Consider the following 17,335-nt stretch of genomic DNA (forward strand, 5'->3'; position numbering starts at 1 on the left):
AGGACATTGTAAGGATTTCAATTGATTTGAGAGTGAGATTTCTTTTTTTCTTTTTTTTTTTTAAGTTGTATTTTTAGGCACTTTTCTTGTCCCAGGCAGACTTTTAGTGACAAATGCCATAAGTACCACCACATCCTTCTTTTCATGATAAACAACAACATTCTCTGGCTTGATATTTGACCACTGGCAGGGTTTCTTTAGTGACTTTACTAGCTTTTAGTTGTCTTTCTTTACTTTGCTTAATTTACACATTTTTGTTAGGTTTGTGATAGAAATAAATCACTACAAAGTTTAATGCTAGCCTACTTTATCCATTCAAAAACTCATTTGATGTTCTCCTGAAACACCCATTTGTGTTCAAGCTAGCAGTTAATTTGAGTTGAAGTTAAATAATTTGGAGGCAGTAGTTTATTTCATTACTCCATCCACTTTGTGACATGCATCAAAACATACTCTAAAAATGATGTTTTACCCTCACCGTCTCTGGCATTTGGTACAGTGTTTTGAGATTTGAACGCCTCATCTTTGTTTGTCCACATGGACTGTTGCATTGAAACCAATTTTCAATGTTCAAAATAGCTGAATGTTAAGCTTTTGAAAAAGTAATAACCATGTTGAAAATGTATGTAATGTGCTTAGAATTCACATTCATGCAAAAAATAAAAATACTGATTTAAATGGGGTTTAGTGACTCTGATAAAGAGAAGTTAGAAATGCCCATACTTTGTTGTTCACTATAAAAATAATATAGCTTTGCTACATTTTGCATAGAGGTATGTTTATTTTGTATGTGAAATGAGTCTAGAGGCAGGTACACTGATATTGGCTTTAGGACGCCATGAAGCTGCAAATGTATGGACATTAGACAAAAGGTAGAGAATTACCAAATATGATACAGATCATATTTGACCTTCCTCTTTATTACTTTTCGGTGTTCTGCATCCCCAGATGCTTTTGTGTGAACAAAAGGATTCGTTCTAACATCCCTGCATGTCCATCGGAGTGATGCTGTTCTTCAAAAACAAATCCATTTAAAATCAAATCTCTTCCATTAACTGGTGCAAAGGCATCAAGTGACACTATATTCCACAAGATGCTAGCTAAACAGACAATTGGGGGAAAAAAAACGAGGTTCTTCCACACTGCTTCTTAGATCTAGAAATTAATTTCCTTTTCCTTTTATATATTACTATTGGTAGAAGATGTTTAGGTCCACTTGCTGCTTCAGTCACTAAAGTACTCCTTGAACTTTATCTGTTCTCTGTGCTTCCATTTTTATTGTAAGGTTTTATCACCAAATTCTACTTGGCCAGCAGCACCCACCAGAGACAAGTGTGAAAATGTTCTTGTGATTTTGGAAATTGACCATGTAATGGCGCCATGTAGAGTTGAATCAGAAACAAAAGTTAGGCAGTCTTCATGTTTATCATCAGTTGTATTTGTTGGTGCTTGGCTGCATTTCTTGGATGTTGCCATCACCTGTTGATTCATGGAATCCCATGCAATCACACATGGCTACGTGTCTGCATTGTGTTCGAGCTTCGAGTCGGTTCTGCTCACTAGCATGATTACAGTTACTATTACAGTGACCTCATTGGAAGAACATACTGTAGTTAAAATATGTCAAATATCAACGATCGTCTCAGTGGCTCGATCATAATATTTAAAAATATTAAATTATTTTTATGTAAAGACTTGCAGCACACATTCCTTAACAATTAATTTGAACAGGATTATTTATTTGATTTAATTTATCTGGAGATTGGTGTTTCCAGGTGACATCGTTGGTTACATTTTGAGGATTAGGAACTTCTGGACGAAAATCTGAATTGGAGCATAAGTTTGATTCATTTTTGTTGCTAGAAATCTAGAAATACGTTCTTATGTTTTAGATTTAAGCACAATTTTTGACAATGTGATAACGGCTAATCAAAAAAAAAAAAAAATCACACCTAACCTCAGAGAATTAAGCTTTAGAAAAATGAAAAAATATTATGCATTTGTTGTAATTAAGCACGTTTTCAGCCTTTGTGTCCAAGTCTAATGACTGGAGAATAGCTGTAACATTCTTTAGTCCTTATTTTTCTGGATAATCTGTAAAGATTTTCTGTTTGTTGTTTCTTTTCCTGAATGTCGGCTAAATGATCACCGTACAGGAAATTTGATATTTACTTCCTTTAGGAGCTTCATCCCCCTTCCAAATACTCTGATGCTAGCTTATCAAAGCTTTATGTTACAGCAGAATAAGCAGTTTAATTTTTCTCCATTATTTAAAAAATAAATAAACATGTCATGTACCAGAAATAATGAGCATTTATCTGTAGCCACCCGAGCTGAACGCATTTCCCTCCCTTTTTCTTATTGTTGTTTCATTCTTTTTTCTTTTTCAAAGCTGATTTGCTCATGCTAATGTTTGAATATAAATGTACCCTTCCCCTTCCCCTTCTTTCGGCTCATTCGTCTTATCCCACTCTCTGTGCCGGATGTGGGTGAAGCTACCACCTCTGCCTCATCGCCCACTCTGTCATTATATTATTCCCTTCCATACCATCATTCTCTTCCCTCCTGTTTTATGCCACATCTCTTCCTCTTTTACCTATTCATAAGATCCTTCAGAGTGTTTAACATTAGATGAGCTATCGCCTTTAACACCCAATTCATGGTATTTTTTTTTCCTGGATGTTTCACAAAACTGTGACTTTGGTTTTTCACATCCGTCTCTGACCCTGAAGTGAAAATCTTCATTTAGGAGGTAGAAGACCCATGATTGGAGATGGATGAAAGCAGGATAGGTCATGGTGTACATTTTAAACCCAAGGCAGCAGTCTCACCACCCACACATCTTCTTAAAGCCATATTGAAATTACATGAAAGTGGAACTGCTTGTCATTTTCCCTTGTCTCTAGGGTGAGGGGGTTGCATAATTTAGTCAAAGCAACCTACTCGTTATTAGTGTCAGTGAGATCTGTGTGTACAATGCAGAAATTTACATGGATCAAATCTAGAAAAGGAAGAAAAATTGATCTGAGAATTTAGATTTGTGTCTCATGCACTATAAAAAGTTGAATGCACTGTGATTCTTTCCTTTTATATTTTTAAAAATGTATTTTCCTAATTCAAGTCTTATCAGTGGGAACGGAAAAGTTAGAGGATCTCTTTGCCGAAGAATGTTTAATTTTAATTGGCTTGAAATCACAGAGCAGATATCATTCCAGTTTATGCTATAAAAAGAGCTGCATGGTTAAGTGACGTATCTACGTCAAAGTTTACGGTAGTATTCACACTCACAGATTATAAAATCCATAAAACGTACTTATAAAACGTACTTGTACCGTATCCAGTCATTTTTATGACTGGATACGGCATCCATATTGAAGCATTTATAAGAACAAGTGGAGTTTCTTTGACGATGACTCTTTATTTACTGAAGAAAACTTGGGTGTAACAAGGTAGCACACAACCTGTCAACATGTGAAGGACCTCTTAAAAAAACTAAATAAACATGGTTTACTCTAAGTTTATTTGTTTTAAGTGAACATTTTCTCTAGTATGTGAAACCAAAAGAGCAAACTCAGTTGACATTATTCGTACAGTGAGACTTTTTAATAATCTTTTTGTATTATGTTGTTTTTCTGATCCCAATGTGTCGTTTTCCCAAAGGATCCAGCAGGAATCTTTGAGCTGGTCGAGGTTGTCGGCAATGGGACGTATGGGCAAGTGTACAAGGTGAGCCATTGTGCATGTGAATTTACAAGCACCTCTGGTGTGAAAAGAGAAATAATCAGAGCAAGCACAAATATTTGTATTATTAATGGTCTTTCTAAAAATAAATGTATTTGGAACTTTTTTAACAAAAACTTTACTCATTTAGGTTGATCAGAAAACTCTAGGAACTTAAATTGGCAACCTACGACTTTCCGTTTTTCTGGGGTATAATAAGACGTTGCACAGAGACACTTTTTTTTTTTAACCCATTGATCACTAAGGCTAGAGGAGGATCTACAACCATCTACAGTAAATGAGATGGTAAAAAATTTTAAAAGACAAAGATCTCCAATTCTCGCTGTTGAAGAACAACAGAAGAGAGTAGCATTTTGGGGTTGCCAAGTCTCCGTCACAACTATTGGAGCCATGTCAGGGAAATGTGATTTTTGTGTTGCCATTAAAAGTTGAAATGTGGAGTTTTTGATTAACTCCACTTGGACTTTAACTGGAACTGGATGCTTTTAACAAATAGATGTAGTTTTCTTGGGAACAAAAACTCTTAAGTGAATCTGATTTTTAGCAAATTATTGGGGGAAAACCACTTACTTCCCCACTATTAATCATGGTGGAGGATCTGTGTGACTTTCTTTCTCTTCCAAAGTTCTTGGTCATTCACATTAGAGACGAATGAGGATTTTTAACCAATTGTTGTTGTTTTTTTCAACCGATCCCTAATAAATACTGCCGATGTTTTTAAAGCCGATTCTTGAAGCTGATATTACTAATTTGCATGATAAAAATAATGCATTGATAACAAATGTTAAACAAGTCTCAATTTAAACAAAAAAAATATTTACATAACAAAGGATAGCAAAGGATATAGAACAGACACCACTGTTCCCTCAAACTGCAGATGCAGCTTACTGAAGATTGAAAAGTTACCTTTTACCCCCGTTGTTGTTGAAATTCAGTCTTATAACATTATCAGCCTCTTTCTGCCATGGAACGAGAGGCAATGCAAGCTGTCAGGTGATCTTAAGTAGTGATGCACTGATAAATTGGCCTTCATTACCTTAATTTTGGAAGGTTGGTGATCGGCCAGTACTTAAATGTGAAGCCAGTCTTATCCAGTGATCTTATCTACCTTGGCAGCAGTCTAAAATTTCCCCTATATTCTCTTTTGCTCTCCTGTGAGAGAGGTTTGACTCACAGACCGACCCACCAGATCAGGTCTGCACGTCTGCTGTTTACAATCGTCTCCCCACGTTGCTAGTTAGCGTTTCAGTCAAAGCAATCGGCCAAAACCAGGATGGGCAGTTTAGACTTTTTAAAGATTGGCGATCGGCCAGAAAAATGCAACCGGTGCACCCCCGATCTCCAGGCACAACTGCAGAATGCGCTAATGGATCCAACTTGTTCTTTAACAGGGCCGTCATGTGAAGACGGGCCAACTGGCCGCCATCAAAGTGATGGATGTGACGGAGGAGGAAGAGGAAGAGATCAAAGCAGAGATCAACATGCTGAAGAAATACAGCCACCACCGCAACATAGCCACGTACTACGGTGCCTTTGTGAAGAAGAGCCCGCCAGGACACGACGATCAACTTTGGGTCTGTTTATGTTTGTATCTGGTCCAATGACATTATGAGAGCTTTTGTCATTAATCATGCTCTCGTTAAGCGTGTTTGCCTTTGAACAGCTGGTGATGGAGTTTTGTGGAGCCGGATCAGTGACTGACCTAGTGAAGAACACTAAAGGCAGCTCTCTGAAGGAGGACTGGATTGCTTACATCTGCAGAGAGATCTTAAGGGTGAGAAACTGTAGTTTTGACTGTCGGATCAATTATCCAGCAGCCTTTTCCTTCACTGACTGTGGTTGACTTCTTTGTTTGCAAACAGGGCCTTTCTCACCTCCATGCCCATAAAGTTATCCACAGAGACATCAAAGGCCAGAACGTGCTGCTAACGGAGAATGCGGAGGTCAAACTAGGTACGCTGAAATAAAGATAAAGAGTTGGTTTTGCTTTAGTAGGTCTCACTGCACTGCTCTCAACCCTCTCAATGCAGTTGATTTTGGGGTGAGTGCCCAGCTGGACAGGACTGTGGGGCGGAGGAACACCTTCATCGGCACTCCTTACTGGATGGCGCCTGAGGTCATCGCCTGTGACGAGAATCCGGACTCCACATACGACTTTAGGGTAATCGCAGAAAGGCTGCGTTTATGATCTGTGCTTCCTTGCTGTGAAAATAAAACATTAACCAGAAGCACTATATGGCACTTATTTTACAGAGTGATATTTGGTCTTTGGGGATAACGGCCATCGAGATGGCAGAGGGAGCTCCTCGTAAGTGAATCTTCTTCATTGACTTTAATTTTTTTTTTTTTTCATTCTGCGTGCATCTATTCAGCATTTGATAATTTTTCATAATTTTTTCAAAGCCAGCTCTGAAGACCTCATGAATGAGTGCGTGTTGTGCTTGCGGCCTTGTTGTCTGTGTCTTCAGATGGACAGCTGACTCACTGTAATTTAGGTAGTGCAGTTGTGAGCTGGCAGTTGGCCTGTGGAGGCTGATGGCACAGATCTCTCTCTGGTTTATGAGGAGATCTCTCTGCTGGAAATCTGGTGCAGAACCAGAGATTGAGAGAATAGTGAAGTGAGGCTAAGACGCTTGGTGAAGAATGTTTGGGTTAAACGTGGTAGCTTGTTTTGCAACATTTGACCAATGGTTGCTTGTTTTCAGATGGATTTGTGTGAAGTTTTGTTTAATCTGGGCTTAAAGGGTTAAATGTTACCTTTGATTTTTGTTTTGAAATGGAACAGCTAATCTGCAAATCATAATAAATCTAACAGAAGACTGCTGTGGAAATCCGGGCCTGTCCGTTCCCATGCCGGGAATGGAATGTGTTGGGCATGGGATGATCTGATGGGCTGATGGCGTGATAACCCTCAGCAGACCCACTGTTGTTTTGGTTCTGTTACGGTTCTGAAACAATGGCTTTAAATTGTATCGCGCTACCAAATGATCACCAGCAGGAAAGTTGCTCTGATTCAGATTTTTACATCAGAGGGTAGAAAACACTTGAGTGTGTTGAGTGAGATTTTGGTTTTATGCCCCAAAAGTATTTATCTACAAAATAGTAGAAAACTTTTACATAGAATAAACACCTGCTACAGTTAAAGGTATACTTATAATTAACCTAATTTCTTGCCTTCCGCTATGCTTTCAGTAAAGTGCCCTGACAAGCTGCTGACGTTTGGATTAGTTGCCTCGGTAGACTGTTTATTAGACCTGGACCAGCAGCTGCAGCTTTTTGCTAACATTTAGTTTAGTGTTACTTTGAGTTTTCGTACTATACTGTTGGAAAATGTCTATAAATTATACTTGGCTTTTTTTGCCCAGGGCGCTAAAGGGAGTCGCCTCCATTAGCACAGCTGATTGACAGCTTGCAGCAACAGGCCAGAGAGGGAGTTGTGTATATATGTGGAGGATGGCAGTAGAAAAAACAGCATCCTTATCATTTGATGTTAAGATTCTTCTTTTGTAGTACTGGACACTGTTTTGACAGTGATGAAATATATATTATATTTTCACGCCTTAAATCCTATTATCTTTGGGATTGCTACTTTAATTTTTTTCCCACTTTTGGTTCCATGATATCATTTAATATCATGGAATATTAAATGATTGTGAGTTTTTGACTGTATGCTGTCTGAGGAATACCATTTATTTCCTAAAAAAAAAGACCTGGTTTTTCTCATTACTACTTTGTTTTTGATATTCTTATGAAAAGTTCTGTGGAAATAAAATGAACTTACTTAATTTTAAATAAACTTAAACCATGTGTTTGAAAGACTGTGTTTGGTTTTGGTGAATCTGAATCATTTAATGAAAACAAATTGCTATTTTATTTAACAAAATAAAATCTTAGGTCACCTGGTGATCACCAGTGAAAATCTGGGGACTGAAAACTTTGACACCTGGCGCATAACTTAAGAAAAATATGGACGGTGACAAAATTTCACAATTTCTGCCTCTTTGTTCTGGATAAACTGCTTAATTAGGGCTGCTCAAAGTCGTAAGCGTATGTAACATTGTTCCTGATGATAATAGGATTTGCAAAAAGGAATAAAATATTTGGGTCTACCATGTCAATGCTGGACTGCTTGGTTTTTTATTTCAGTCACAAACCCCAGATCCTGATTTGACATTTATATATTTATTTGTTGAAATTCAACAAATATTGAATTCTTAGCAACTGTAAATATTGTACCCACTTGTATTGTGATGAGGTCTTACTGACCATACTGGTGCTGTTAGATTTAATTAGAGGATTACTAAATGATCACAAAACCTAAATAAATACTACAGATTCCAAGTGTTTAGACATATGTAAGACATAAAGCAGTATTTTTTTTCCTAATTTGCTTTCTTTGTTTACATTATTGGTTAAATGCAGATTCCTTCGTTTTTGTTTGTTTTCTTGTTTTTTTGTAGCAGGATGCACCTTCATCACTTTAAGATGAAATTATTGACTTAGGAACCACTAAATTCTTCTTTTCTTTGCTTCCTTAAAAAACAGGGATTCTCTTGTGCTGTTGTGTGTTGAGGCACTTTGTTTACATGTGGCTGCTTCAATAAACGTGAATGACCAAGGAAGTCATGCAGACTTATGCCATCACGCTGCTGCTGCAGGATAATCTTAGTTTTATCTTTCTGAAAAGTGCTATTTCAGAGTTGCACTGACTTTTAGATATTTTCCTCTAAAGTTTATTTGTTATATTTCCTTTTGAGTATTGATGAGGGTGAAACGTCTAGTTGAGCTTCGAGTTTTTATGTCTTTATGGTGGATTTAGTCAGTGATACCAGTGTTAACTGGGCAGTACTCCACCTACAGGCCAATCTCACAAAAAAGTTTTTCTTTATGATTTCATTACTAGCATGTGGAATATTAGTAATGGAAAAAGTTATTACAGTAACTCCTGTAATGAGTTTTATTTGGCTGAATCTTAAATCCAAATTAAAGCTGAGAGTGTGCACTAAGCTATTTATTATAGTTATTTATGAGAAATTATGAATGTTTCTATGGTTTATGGAGACGCATGGCTCCGACAGACTGCTGCTATGAGTGACATGCAACAGGATATACAGGCCAACTGTCGAGCTGGTGTTTGGGTACAATTATAAATTATGGAACATGTACTTAGGCCATCACTCCAGTGGCTGAAGTAGGTTAAAATGGTCCCTTCTATGACATTCTTTTTTTAATTATATGTGCTGAATCCATTTCCCAGCTTCTCACTTCATGCTTCAGTGTAAAAAGTTCGGCATTCGATCTTCAAAGTTCTCTTGCAAATATCTTTTGTTTTTTTTTTGTGCTTGTAGCATAAATTTTCCTTTTCTAAAGATGGTGCACTTTCTTTTTTGTCGTTTTGATAGCAGTGGTACATTGCTGTAATTTAAGTCACATTATTGTGAAAGGTTTTGCTGATACCATAAAGAAATATACAAAATTATACTGAGTGAGGCTAGTGCTTACCGGAGATGCATTATCATAGCAATTCTCTATGATACTTATGCTGGGCGTGCAATTTCTGTCCATTTTAGCCAATTCGACCGACTCTCTGCCTAATTGTGTCGTGCATGGTGTAGTCTAATTTACAGTGAGTAACAACAAGCTGCACAAAAATCAAACCCGTTTGGTTGCCCTTTGTGATTGTATCGCACCGTTAAAGCAGCATCAGAGGCCAGACTGACCTGCACCTCTCAACCTGTCACTCAAAAAAAGAATGTAATCTAATGTAATAAGTATGAAGACCAACATGGTAAATTTATATGACAATTCAAAGAAGACATGTACATAGTTTAAATATTGGAGTTTATAAACTTAAGATGGCTTCAAAGCCACTGATTGCTTTAAGACTCACTCATGTCTCTCGCATTCACATATGCATGTTTCTAAACACAAAACAAGTGCAGTAAAAGTATTTAGTTAACTGTAGCGAGGTCACAGTTTGAGCTGAATATGACAGAATATTCAGCTATTGTAGAATATCTCTTACTTGGAGAGGAGGAGGCAGAAATGACTGTGGTAGCACAGTTTACAGCTTCTTGCAAAAGTATTCATGCCCCACAAAGTTGTTGTTTTTGACATATTGCAACCATAGATTTTAATATATTTTACTAGGATTTTTCCAACAAGCGTAATAATCAATTAATGCATTATTAAGAAGTGGTTAAAAATATTGCTCAGATTTTGTTGATGCTGCTGTGAATATACAGTTTTAAGGCTTAGTTTATTAGGCTATTGTCTCTCAGTTGAATCTAGGACTTTGACTGGACCAATCCAACACAAGACTCAGACCTCAGAAGGCAATTGGTTGCAGTGGATTTTATTTAGGGCTATCAGAGTAAAGGGAGTTAAATACAATGCACGGCATACGTTACTTTAGATTTTCATTTGTATATAAAATGTGGAAACCATGTTTCATTTTCTTTCAGCTTTACATGATGTGATATTCTGTATTGGTTTATAGTATAAAATAAATGGAACGTTTGCTCAATAAATTTGGTGATGTTAATGCTAGCTGTTTTTTAAACTGTTTTAGACAGAACTTATTTTTTCCCTAAAGTTGTCAATAAGATAATGTATTTTTTTTTTTTTTTTTTTTAGAATTACTTAAAATTTGAACTTTAAGTTGTAAATTATGTAAATTGTCTGAACAGAAAGTGGCCAAAAAGTCCTAAAAAATTAGAATTTTTCTCATGGTTTGTATTAAAACTCCTTCAGCGCTTACATCTGTATTTGGATCATTTCCGCTGACAGGAAGTTGCAGCCAGTGGCTGATCCCTCCTTAAAAATTACACCTGAAGTTAGCTGGGATTCTTCTGGATTATCGTGGCCCTTCAAAAACCGAGAGGGGAAAAAAAAAAAATCTGATTGCCTTTGGCTGCGTCAGTCACGTTGCTTGTTTCTAAAAGACTGCATAATAAAAGCCTATTTACTGTGAAACTCTGAAGCTAACCAGTCAGGTTTAGCTGCCTACCTACACTGGGAACACAGTGACTCACAGTCCTTGCTCTTACATTCAGTGTAACGATAAGCCTGAGGCACCATGAAAGATTGGGTAACAACAGCTGTAACCTTGTTTCAGCGTAGAAAAATCACGTATAACGGTGTTTTAAGGTTATTTGCAAACCATGTAGAGTGAAAATAGTTTAACACAAAATGTATTTTGTTCTGTGTTCTCCTTTGTTCCTTCGCTCTCAGCATGGTTAACAGGGATTTAAGTCTTATAATCTTCTTTTTCTGTAGCTTTGTGTGACATGCACCCAATGAGGGCCCTCTTTCTGATTCCAAGGAACCCCCCTCCAAAGCTTAAGTCCAAGAAATGGTGAGTGTAAATCGCGTTTCTTTTCCAGATTCTGCAGAGGACTGCTTCTCCTTGCAAATATAACTGAGTGTTCAGATCTGCTTAGATAAAGTTGTGGTGGCATTAATGCGCGTAGTGGTTTCAGATTTCTTCACTGTGGAGTTATTTGTTTCAAGTCTTTGAACTGAAATTAATCCAACATATAAAGTAAATTGTAATGATGGGAAAGCGGAGACAGCGGTATAGAATGACAATATAATAAAAGGCAGTCCTGCCTTGCAATCACTTAGCAACACAACAGTTAATTGGCTAAAACTCATTAGAAGAGAAGGGCATTAAATGTAAATGATGCTGAGTTGTACAACAAACGCTGCATAATTTGCAGAATGTCTTTCGAGATAAACGAGCATAAGAAGGTGCAGAGATATTTAAGACTTAATTTCTCATTGTTCGTCCAATCCTGTGTGTTTGCCTCTCTTATTTCGCTCTTTCTTTTCAGCAAGGGAACCGTGTTCCCACATGAGCCAGACTCCAGTGTTTCCTCCTCTGTTCTGATCAACTAAAACATATTAGGATGCCATGGCTATTGGGTTGTGAATATTTCAGAGTATTTGTTTGATTAGTCCCACTAAATGTAAAATAGGCCTGCTAATTGTTTGGCAAGAAACAAAAAGCTTCAAGTATTTAAATACCCATACAGAACCCCAAAGTGTACATTTCTCATTCCATATGTCACATTTCCATCCTATAATGCCTACATCCAACACGTGGAAAGACTAATTACATAAACACAGTATGTATAAATAGAAGTGGTGCAAACACAGAGACGTTTCTATGAACTTCTCTGTCACAATCTATGAATATTGATATTCTTACCAGGTTGCAGCTCTTAGTTGTTTTTTTCATATTGGCAACATTTTCACCCTGAGTTGTAAATTGCAACCACTTGATCTCTTGTATGTTCAAAGGTCATACGCCATTTTCCAACCTTTCCTTCTCAGTTGTGCTCAGGCTTGTACGTCAGAGTAATTAAATAGTTCCAGGAAGGAGGTGCAAATCAGGAGAAATGTTTGGGATCAGTAATTTGGAGAGATGACAAATGGAGAAATTTGAAAGAAGTTTGGACTGAGCCCAGGTTCCCTGTTATTCAGAACCATCTGGTAGCATGTTACCAAAACATTGTAGTAGCATTCACATGCATAATTTATTCTCTGGTTTTCTTATTGTTGGATAATCAGTACAGTCATAGGTCTGCATGTTTCCACCAGAATAGCCTACTTAATGTAAACTGTAAATGTATACATTAGGAAATAATACACTGGTTGTGTAAATTAACTTTTCTCCACTTGATGTCTTACTCCAGAGGGCTTAGCTGCATTATATGATGTTAATCTGAGGACACTGACTTTTGAGTTTTGGCCTTAAAAGTAACGTCAAGTTGAGAACTACAGATGTAATGGATGGAAATTGAGCTAAAGTAGCGCTATATAATCAGACTGCACAATCTGTCAAACACACACTCCATCACTTGGATCATATCTGATCCAAGTGATGAAAATTATGCAGCTACATCTAATTATCAAGGCTAAATTTGCAGTAGAAGTGGTTATTAGCTTAATGGGATTTACAGACTTCAGTAGATTCTCTGTACTGAAAGTGGGCACAAAGTAAAACTACACAGTAAAAGAAGATGTAATGCTAACATAAATTAGCTCTGGTTGCCTTGGTGGTCTGGCTGTTAACTCCCTGCGTCATCTTTCCTAACATCTACATATTTCTGTTAAGAAGTCTGAGTCCTACATAAAACAATTAGACTTTGCAGAACCAATTGATACATCATCCATAAATGGCATTAATTTTCCATTTTTAAGAGAAGCAATAGATAATTTTAAAATTATCTATTGCTTCTGTTTCATTTCTGATTTTTTTTTTTGATTTATGTTTTAAACTTTCAATATTTGTTTAATGGACCTAAGATATATTTGCCCCTTTAGTGTGCTTCTGCAAAGCAAAAAAAATTTTTTTTTACTTTTCCAAAAGGAGTTTCCAGAGCTCACGCGCATTCCTAGACGATCCAACAGTCCCCTTTTAGTTGAAAGAGCAGTATTCTGGTTATTCCATCCCTTCCTCGTCCCCAAAAGGATCGTCATTCTTTGATCTTACTTGTCCTCCCAGGTCAAAGAAGTTTATCGACTTTATAGAAGGCTGTCTCGTCAAGACGTACCACAGCCGGCCTAGCACAGAGCAGCTGCTCAAGCATTCGTTCATCAGAGACCAGCCCACAGAACGTCAGGTCCGAATTCAGCTCAAAGACCACATTGACCGCACGCGCAAAAAGAGGGGAGAGAAAGGTAAAGACAAGAGACTGGAGGATCTTAAAGTACATCTTAGATTGGTTTTCAGAAGCAGTTTTTGCTTCAGAAATAATTTGTCTTTATTGTTGATCTCTCTGCAGAAGAGACGGAGTATGAGTACAGCGGTAGCGACGAAGAGGATGAAAACCGTGGAGACGATAGAGAATCAAGGTAATTGATTTGATCATTTCTGCTCAAGTCTGCCAGTCTGAGTTTTGCAAATGTTCTCCATACATAATTTTAATTTTGATCATCAGTTCCATCCTCAACGTGCCTGGCGAGTCCACCCTGAGGCGGGACTTCCAGCGGCTGCAGCAGGAGAACAAGGAGCGCACGGAGGCCCTCAAGAGGCAGCAAGCCCAACTGGCCGCCCAGCGCCGAGATCCCGAGGAGCACAAGAGGCAGCTGCTGCACGACCGACAGAAACGCATCGAAGAGCAGAAGGAACAACGGCGCCGACTCGAAGAGGTACTGTTCAACTTTGTATCTCTAGTGTTTCACTAAATCGTATTCTGTTCTGAGATAATTCCTGTGGCTTCTTACTATGAACCCACTTGTTTAGAGATGTCAACATACAAGGTGTATTTGCTTGTAATGTCTGTTACATGCTTCATAATTGTATGATGTTTTGTGATGTAAAACACTTTGAACTGCCTTGTTGCCGAAAATGTGCTATACACATGAACTTTGACCTTTGTAAGCAAAACTATCAGAATATTTCTGTGCAGTACTGAGATTTGAGAAAATATACTTTGTAGAAAAATCTAATCAGGCAGCTATTCAAAGGGTCTCTGCGTGCTAAAATTTATTTTACAAAAATGTACTTAATTAATTAATAACACGAGGTTCAACAGTATATCTGCATTTGCTACTCACTTATTTTCTTGGCTTTTTATCAGAGCTCACAAAGACATCAGCATTGTTTGCCAACACTTTTTTTATTTATATATGGTTGCCATTAATAATTTACTGTCAGTAGAAATAACATCACTGGTCAAGCTGAAGACACTTTAACTAATCTACCTTTTAAAAGTCAATAAAGCCTCCATGATTAAATTACTAGTCAAGTATAACTTTGTTTTAAAATGTTGACATGTTGTTAATCCATAAAGAGCTCTGACCAAGTATTATAGTTTATCTAATATTCTAATTTAATTTGTGTTTTCATTAACTGTAAGCTATAATAATGAAGATGAGAAACAAATGCTTGAAATGCATAATTTTTAATTTATCAGGAGATTATTCATTTATTCACATTACATGCATTTGTGAAACTTAAATAATTTCTCTGATTTTTTTAAAAGTAAACATAAACCACCATGCAGACATGACAGGAAAGAGGGGAAAAATGAATACAAATTAATAAAATAAAAACAATTAAAATAAAATAAAAAATATACATAGTAAGTGGGCGGCGTTGGGGAGCAAAAGGTAATATTATTTTACTTTTTTAACTTAGTCACGTGATGGATGCATAGGTTTTTTTTTAATGAATGCTGATTCATTTTTAAATTATTCAAATAAAATGTATTCTAAGTTACTGTGATGCACGTGTAAAGCTATGAGCAGCAAGGAGGCATGTCAAAGGTCAGCGCAAGAAAGAACAAGTCATGTGGTTTTACTAAAAGACGTTTGTAAAGGTGAGTCAGTTCTCCTATTCATTTTTCCTCCAACTCTTTACAGTAGAGATTTTTTTTCCCTAAGCAGTCCAATTCATCTGTGCAAGCATAACCCCTCTGCTCATTTCTCTCCTTCCTGTCGCCTCTCTCCCAGCAACAGAGAAAAGAGCGAGAGATGGTGAGGCAGCAAGAAAAAGGCCCCCACCGGAGACTCGACGATATGAGACGGGAGGAAGACAGGAGGCTGGCAGAGAGGGAGCAGGTAACCAACCGCAGCAGAAGCAGAGCTGCGCCCGGCCAATCAGGAGAGGGGTGGGCGTGTCTGCCGGCGGCGCTGCGCTAGTTGCACTGGTGGTGAAATTCCGTGAGAGGGTTGCCATAGCAGCAGGGATCTAAATTAGTGTATTTACTCAGAGATGAGATTTCTGTGGGTGAGCTCTCTGCGTCTCTCCATTTCCAGTCTATCCTCGGCGGCATCAGAGTCTGGCATCAGAGCAAGATCATCCTTTAGTGTTGCAAACTTCACCAAATTCACACTGACCTCCTAAATATCTGAATGATTTATCGCCTTGTGGCTTATCACGTTGTATGTGTAGTGCTCATAACTATACATTTCATATAATCTGTATCTTTTATCCACAAAGCCTCAGCAGCAGCAGCAGCAGCAGCAGCTTTCCTGCTAAAATAATCAGCAGAATCTTTGACTTTTATCAAAACATCTCTTGCTTTTTGCTTGCTGGAATGATATTGCGTAACCTTCTATCTGTGTTTATCTTCCATTCCTCTCCCACATCATTTCCTTCTCTTGTGCCACCACCTTTCCTCTGTGCCCTCTTACCTCGCTGCAGGAGTTTATCAGGCACAAGTTAGAAGAAGAGCAGCGGCAGCTAGAAATCCTTCAGCAGCAGTTGCTTCAGGAGCAGGCGCTGCTTATGGTAACTAGTCCTTACCAATGCTTAATCACTTCCTCATTTGCTTGCAGACATTTTCTTCTATATTACTTCAAGTTATTAAAACTTAAATGAACTTCTGTGTTGGTGTGGTTTGCTTCCATTTATGTCAAAACTGCTGTCTATTTCAAAAAGACTTTTGAAATAGCAGTTTTGCTGTCTATTTCAAAAGACGGCAAATCTTCTGAAGAGGTTTGTCCATTTTCGGTTATTAAGTATCTTTTGCTTCATTTAGAAGTGCTACCGTCTCTGCATCTCTGTCTTCAGATTGCTATTGTGGTGCGTAGGAGTTGTTGTCATTAAAAATGAATCTTTGTTTCAGTTTAGAAAGAACATTAGTCAAAAGCGACAGTACGCATGTGGCTGATGCATATCAAGTTGTACCGGAAATTATTGAGTCCTCCACTACAAAACAAGCAATAATCTAAACATTTCAGGTGCTTTTGCAACAAACGGATCACAGAAGAACAACTTGGTAATTAAATTACCAGAATTTAATCTAAATTCAACACTCTGCAGGGCTGATTGGAGATAGTACAGTCCCAAAACGATTCATTCTCTGGAATAGACATTAGCTGTGTGTTTAGGCACAGCCTGACGGTGGCTCCATGATGCTGTGGGACAGCTTTGCTACATCTGGCACAGGAAATAGTCTAGAAATGTAATCTACTCTGTAAAGGAGTCCAAAGTTTAGCTGTCATTAGACCTTCCAGTAGGAGAATGATGTCAAGATTATCTCAAAGTTCACTAATGTTTGTCCTCAAAAGAACAGCAGTTATTAAAAGTGGCCTTTTGTGTTGAATTTTGAAAGAAAAGGAAAACAAGATGGGAGTACTGGACACTTTAGATCTGTGACTGAGATGTTAAGGCTGCCATGGCACACACTTTAATAAATGCTTCTTAAATTAATTTTTTTTTCTGAAGTATCTGCGATACTCATGCTGAAATAATCAATTGAAAACAAGAAGCACACTTTACACAAATAAAGTGAATATATGAATATTATGATTCCCAAAACAAGCCTGTGCATACTACCTTATGTAAGAATATAAATGTGCCCTGTACTTTTATAGTTCCTTGATGAGGCAAAAAAAGCAGTTGGAGAATTTCAATGTTTCAACTTTAAAGTGCTCATTTTCACCCAAAGCTCTGGAGCTTTTATATTTCTGTTGTTGCTTTTAGCTATCAAACTAGCTTCCAACTCACGATAAGTTAATGGACTCTCACAAACATTACCAACAGATACTGTAATTCATATCGCAAAATGGGAGCCATCACATTCCTGATTTGCAAAACGTTGGCCTTTGTTTCAGTTTGGTGAAAGCTCGAGGTTTG

The 17,335-nt window shown here is 37.6% G+C and overlaps 1 protein-coding gene across 4 annotated transcripts in view; it reads left to right on the plus strand.

Annotated features, from left to right (window-relative positions):
- mink1 (misshapen-like kinase 1) overlaps positions 1 to 17,335 on the plus strand; it is a 30,061-nt gene that overhangs the window by 1,706 nt on the left and 11,020 nt on the right. For all 4 annotated transcript variants that reach the window (XM_016676973.1, XM_016676974.1, XM_016676976.1 and 1 more), the window contains exons 2-13: positions 3,661 to 3,726; positions 5,133 to 5,315; positions 5,405 to 5,515; positions 5,604 to 5,694; positions 5,772 to 5,902; positions 5,995 to 6,049; positions 11,020 to 11,098; positions 13,253 to 13,428; positions 13,533 to 13,602; positions 13,689 to 13,899; positions 15,205 to 15,312; positions 15,899 to 15,985. In XM_016676973.1, coding sequence (XP_016532459.1) covers positions 3,661 to 3,726; positions 5,133 to 5,315; positions 5,405 to 5,515; positions 5,604 to 5,694; positions 5,772 to 5,902; positions 5,995 to 6,049; positions 11,020 to 11,098; positions 13,253 to 13,428; positions 13,533 to 13,602; positions 13,689 to 13,899; positions 15,205 to 15,312; positions 15,899 to 15,985 — 1,368 coding nt within the window. The remainder of the gene's footprint in view (positions 1 to 3,660; positions 3,727 to 5,132; positions 5,316 to 5,404; positions 5,516 to 5,603; positions 5,695 to 5,771; positions 5,903 to 5,994; positions 6,050 to 11,019; positions 11,099 to 13,252; positions 13,429 to 13,532; positions 13,603 to 13,688; positions 13,900 to 15,204; positions 15,313 to 15,898; positions 15,986 to 17,335) is intronic.

Source organism: Poecilia formosa, unplaced genomic scaffold (assembly GCF_000485575.1).
Source record: "Poecilia formosa unplaced genomic scaffold, Poecilia_formosa-5.1.2 Scaffold145, whole genome shotgun sequence".
In the NCBI taxonomy this organism is placed as follows: domain Eukaryota; kingdom Metazoa; phylum Chordata; class Actinopteri; order Cyprinodontiformes; family Poeciliidae; genus Poecilia; species Poecilia formosa.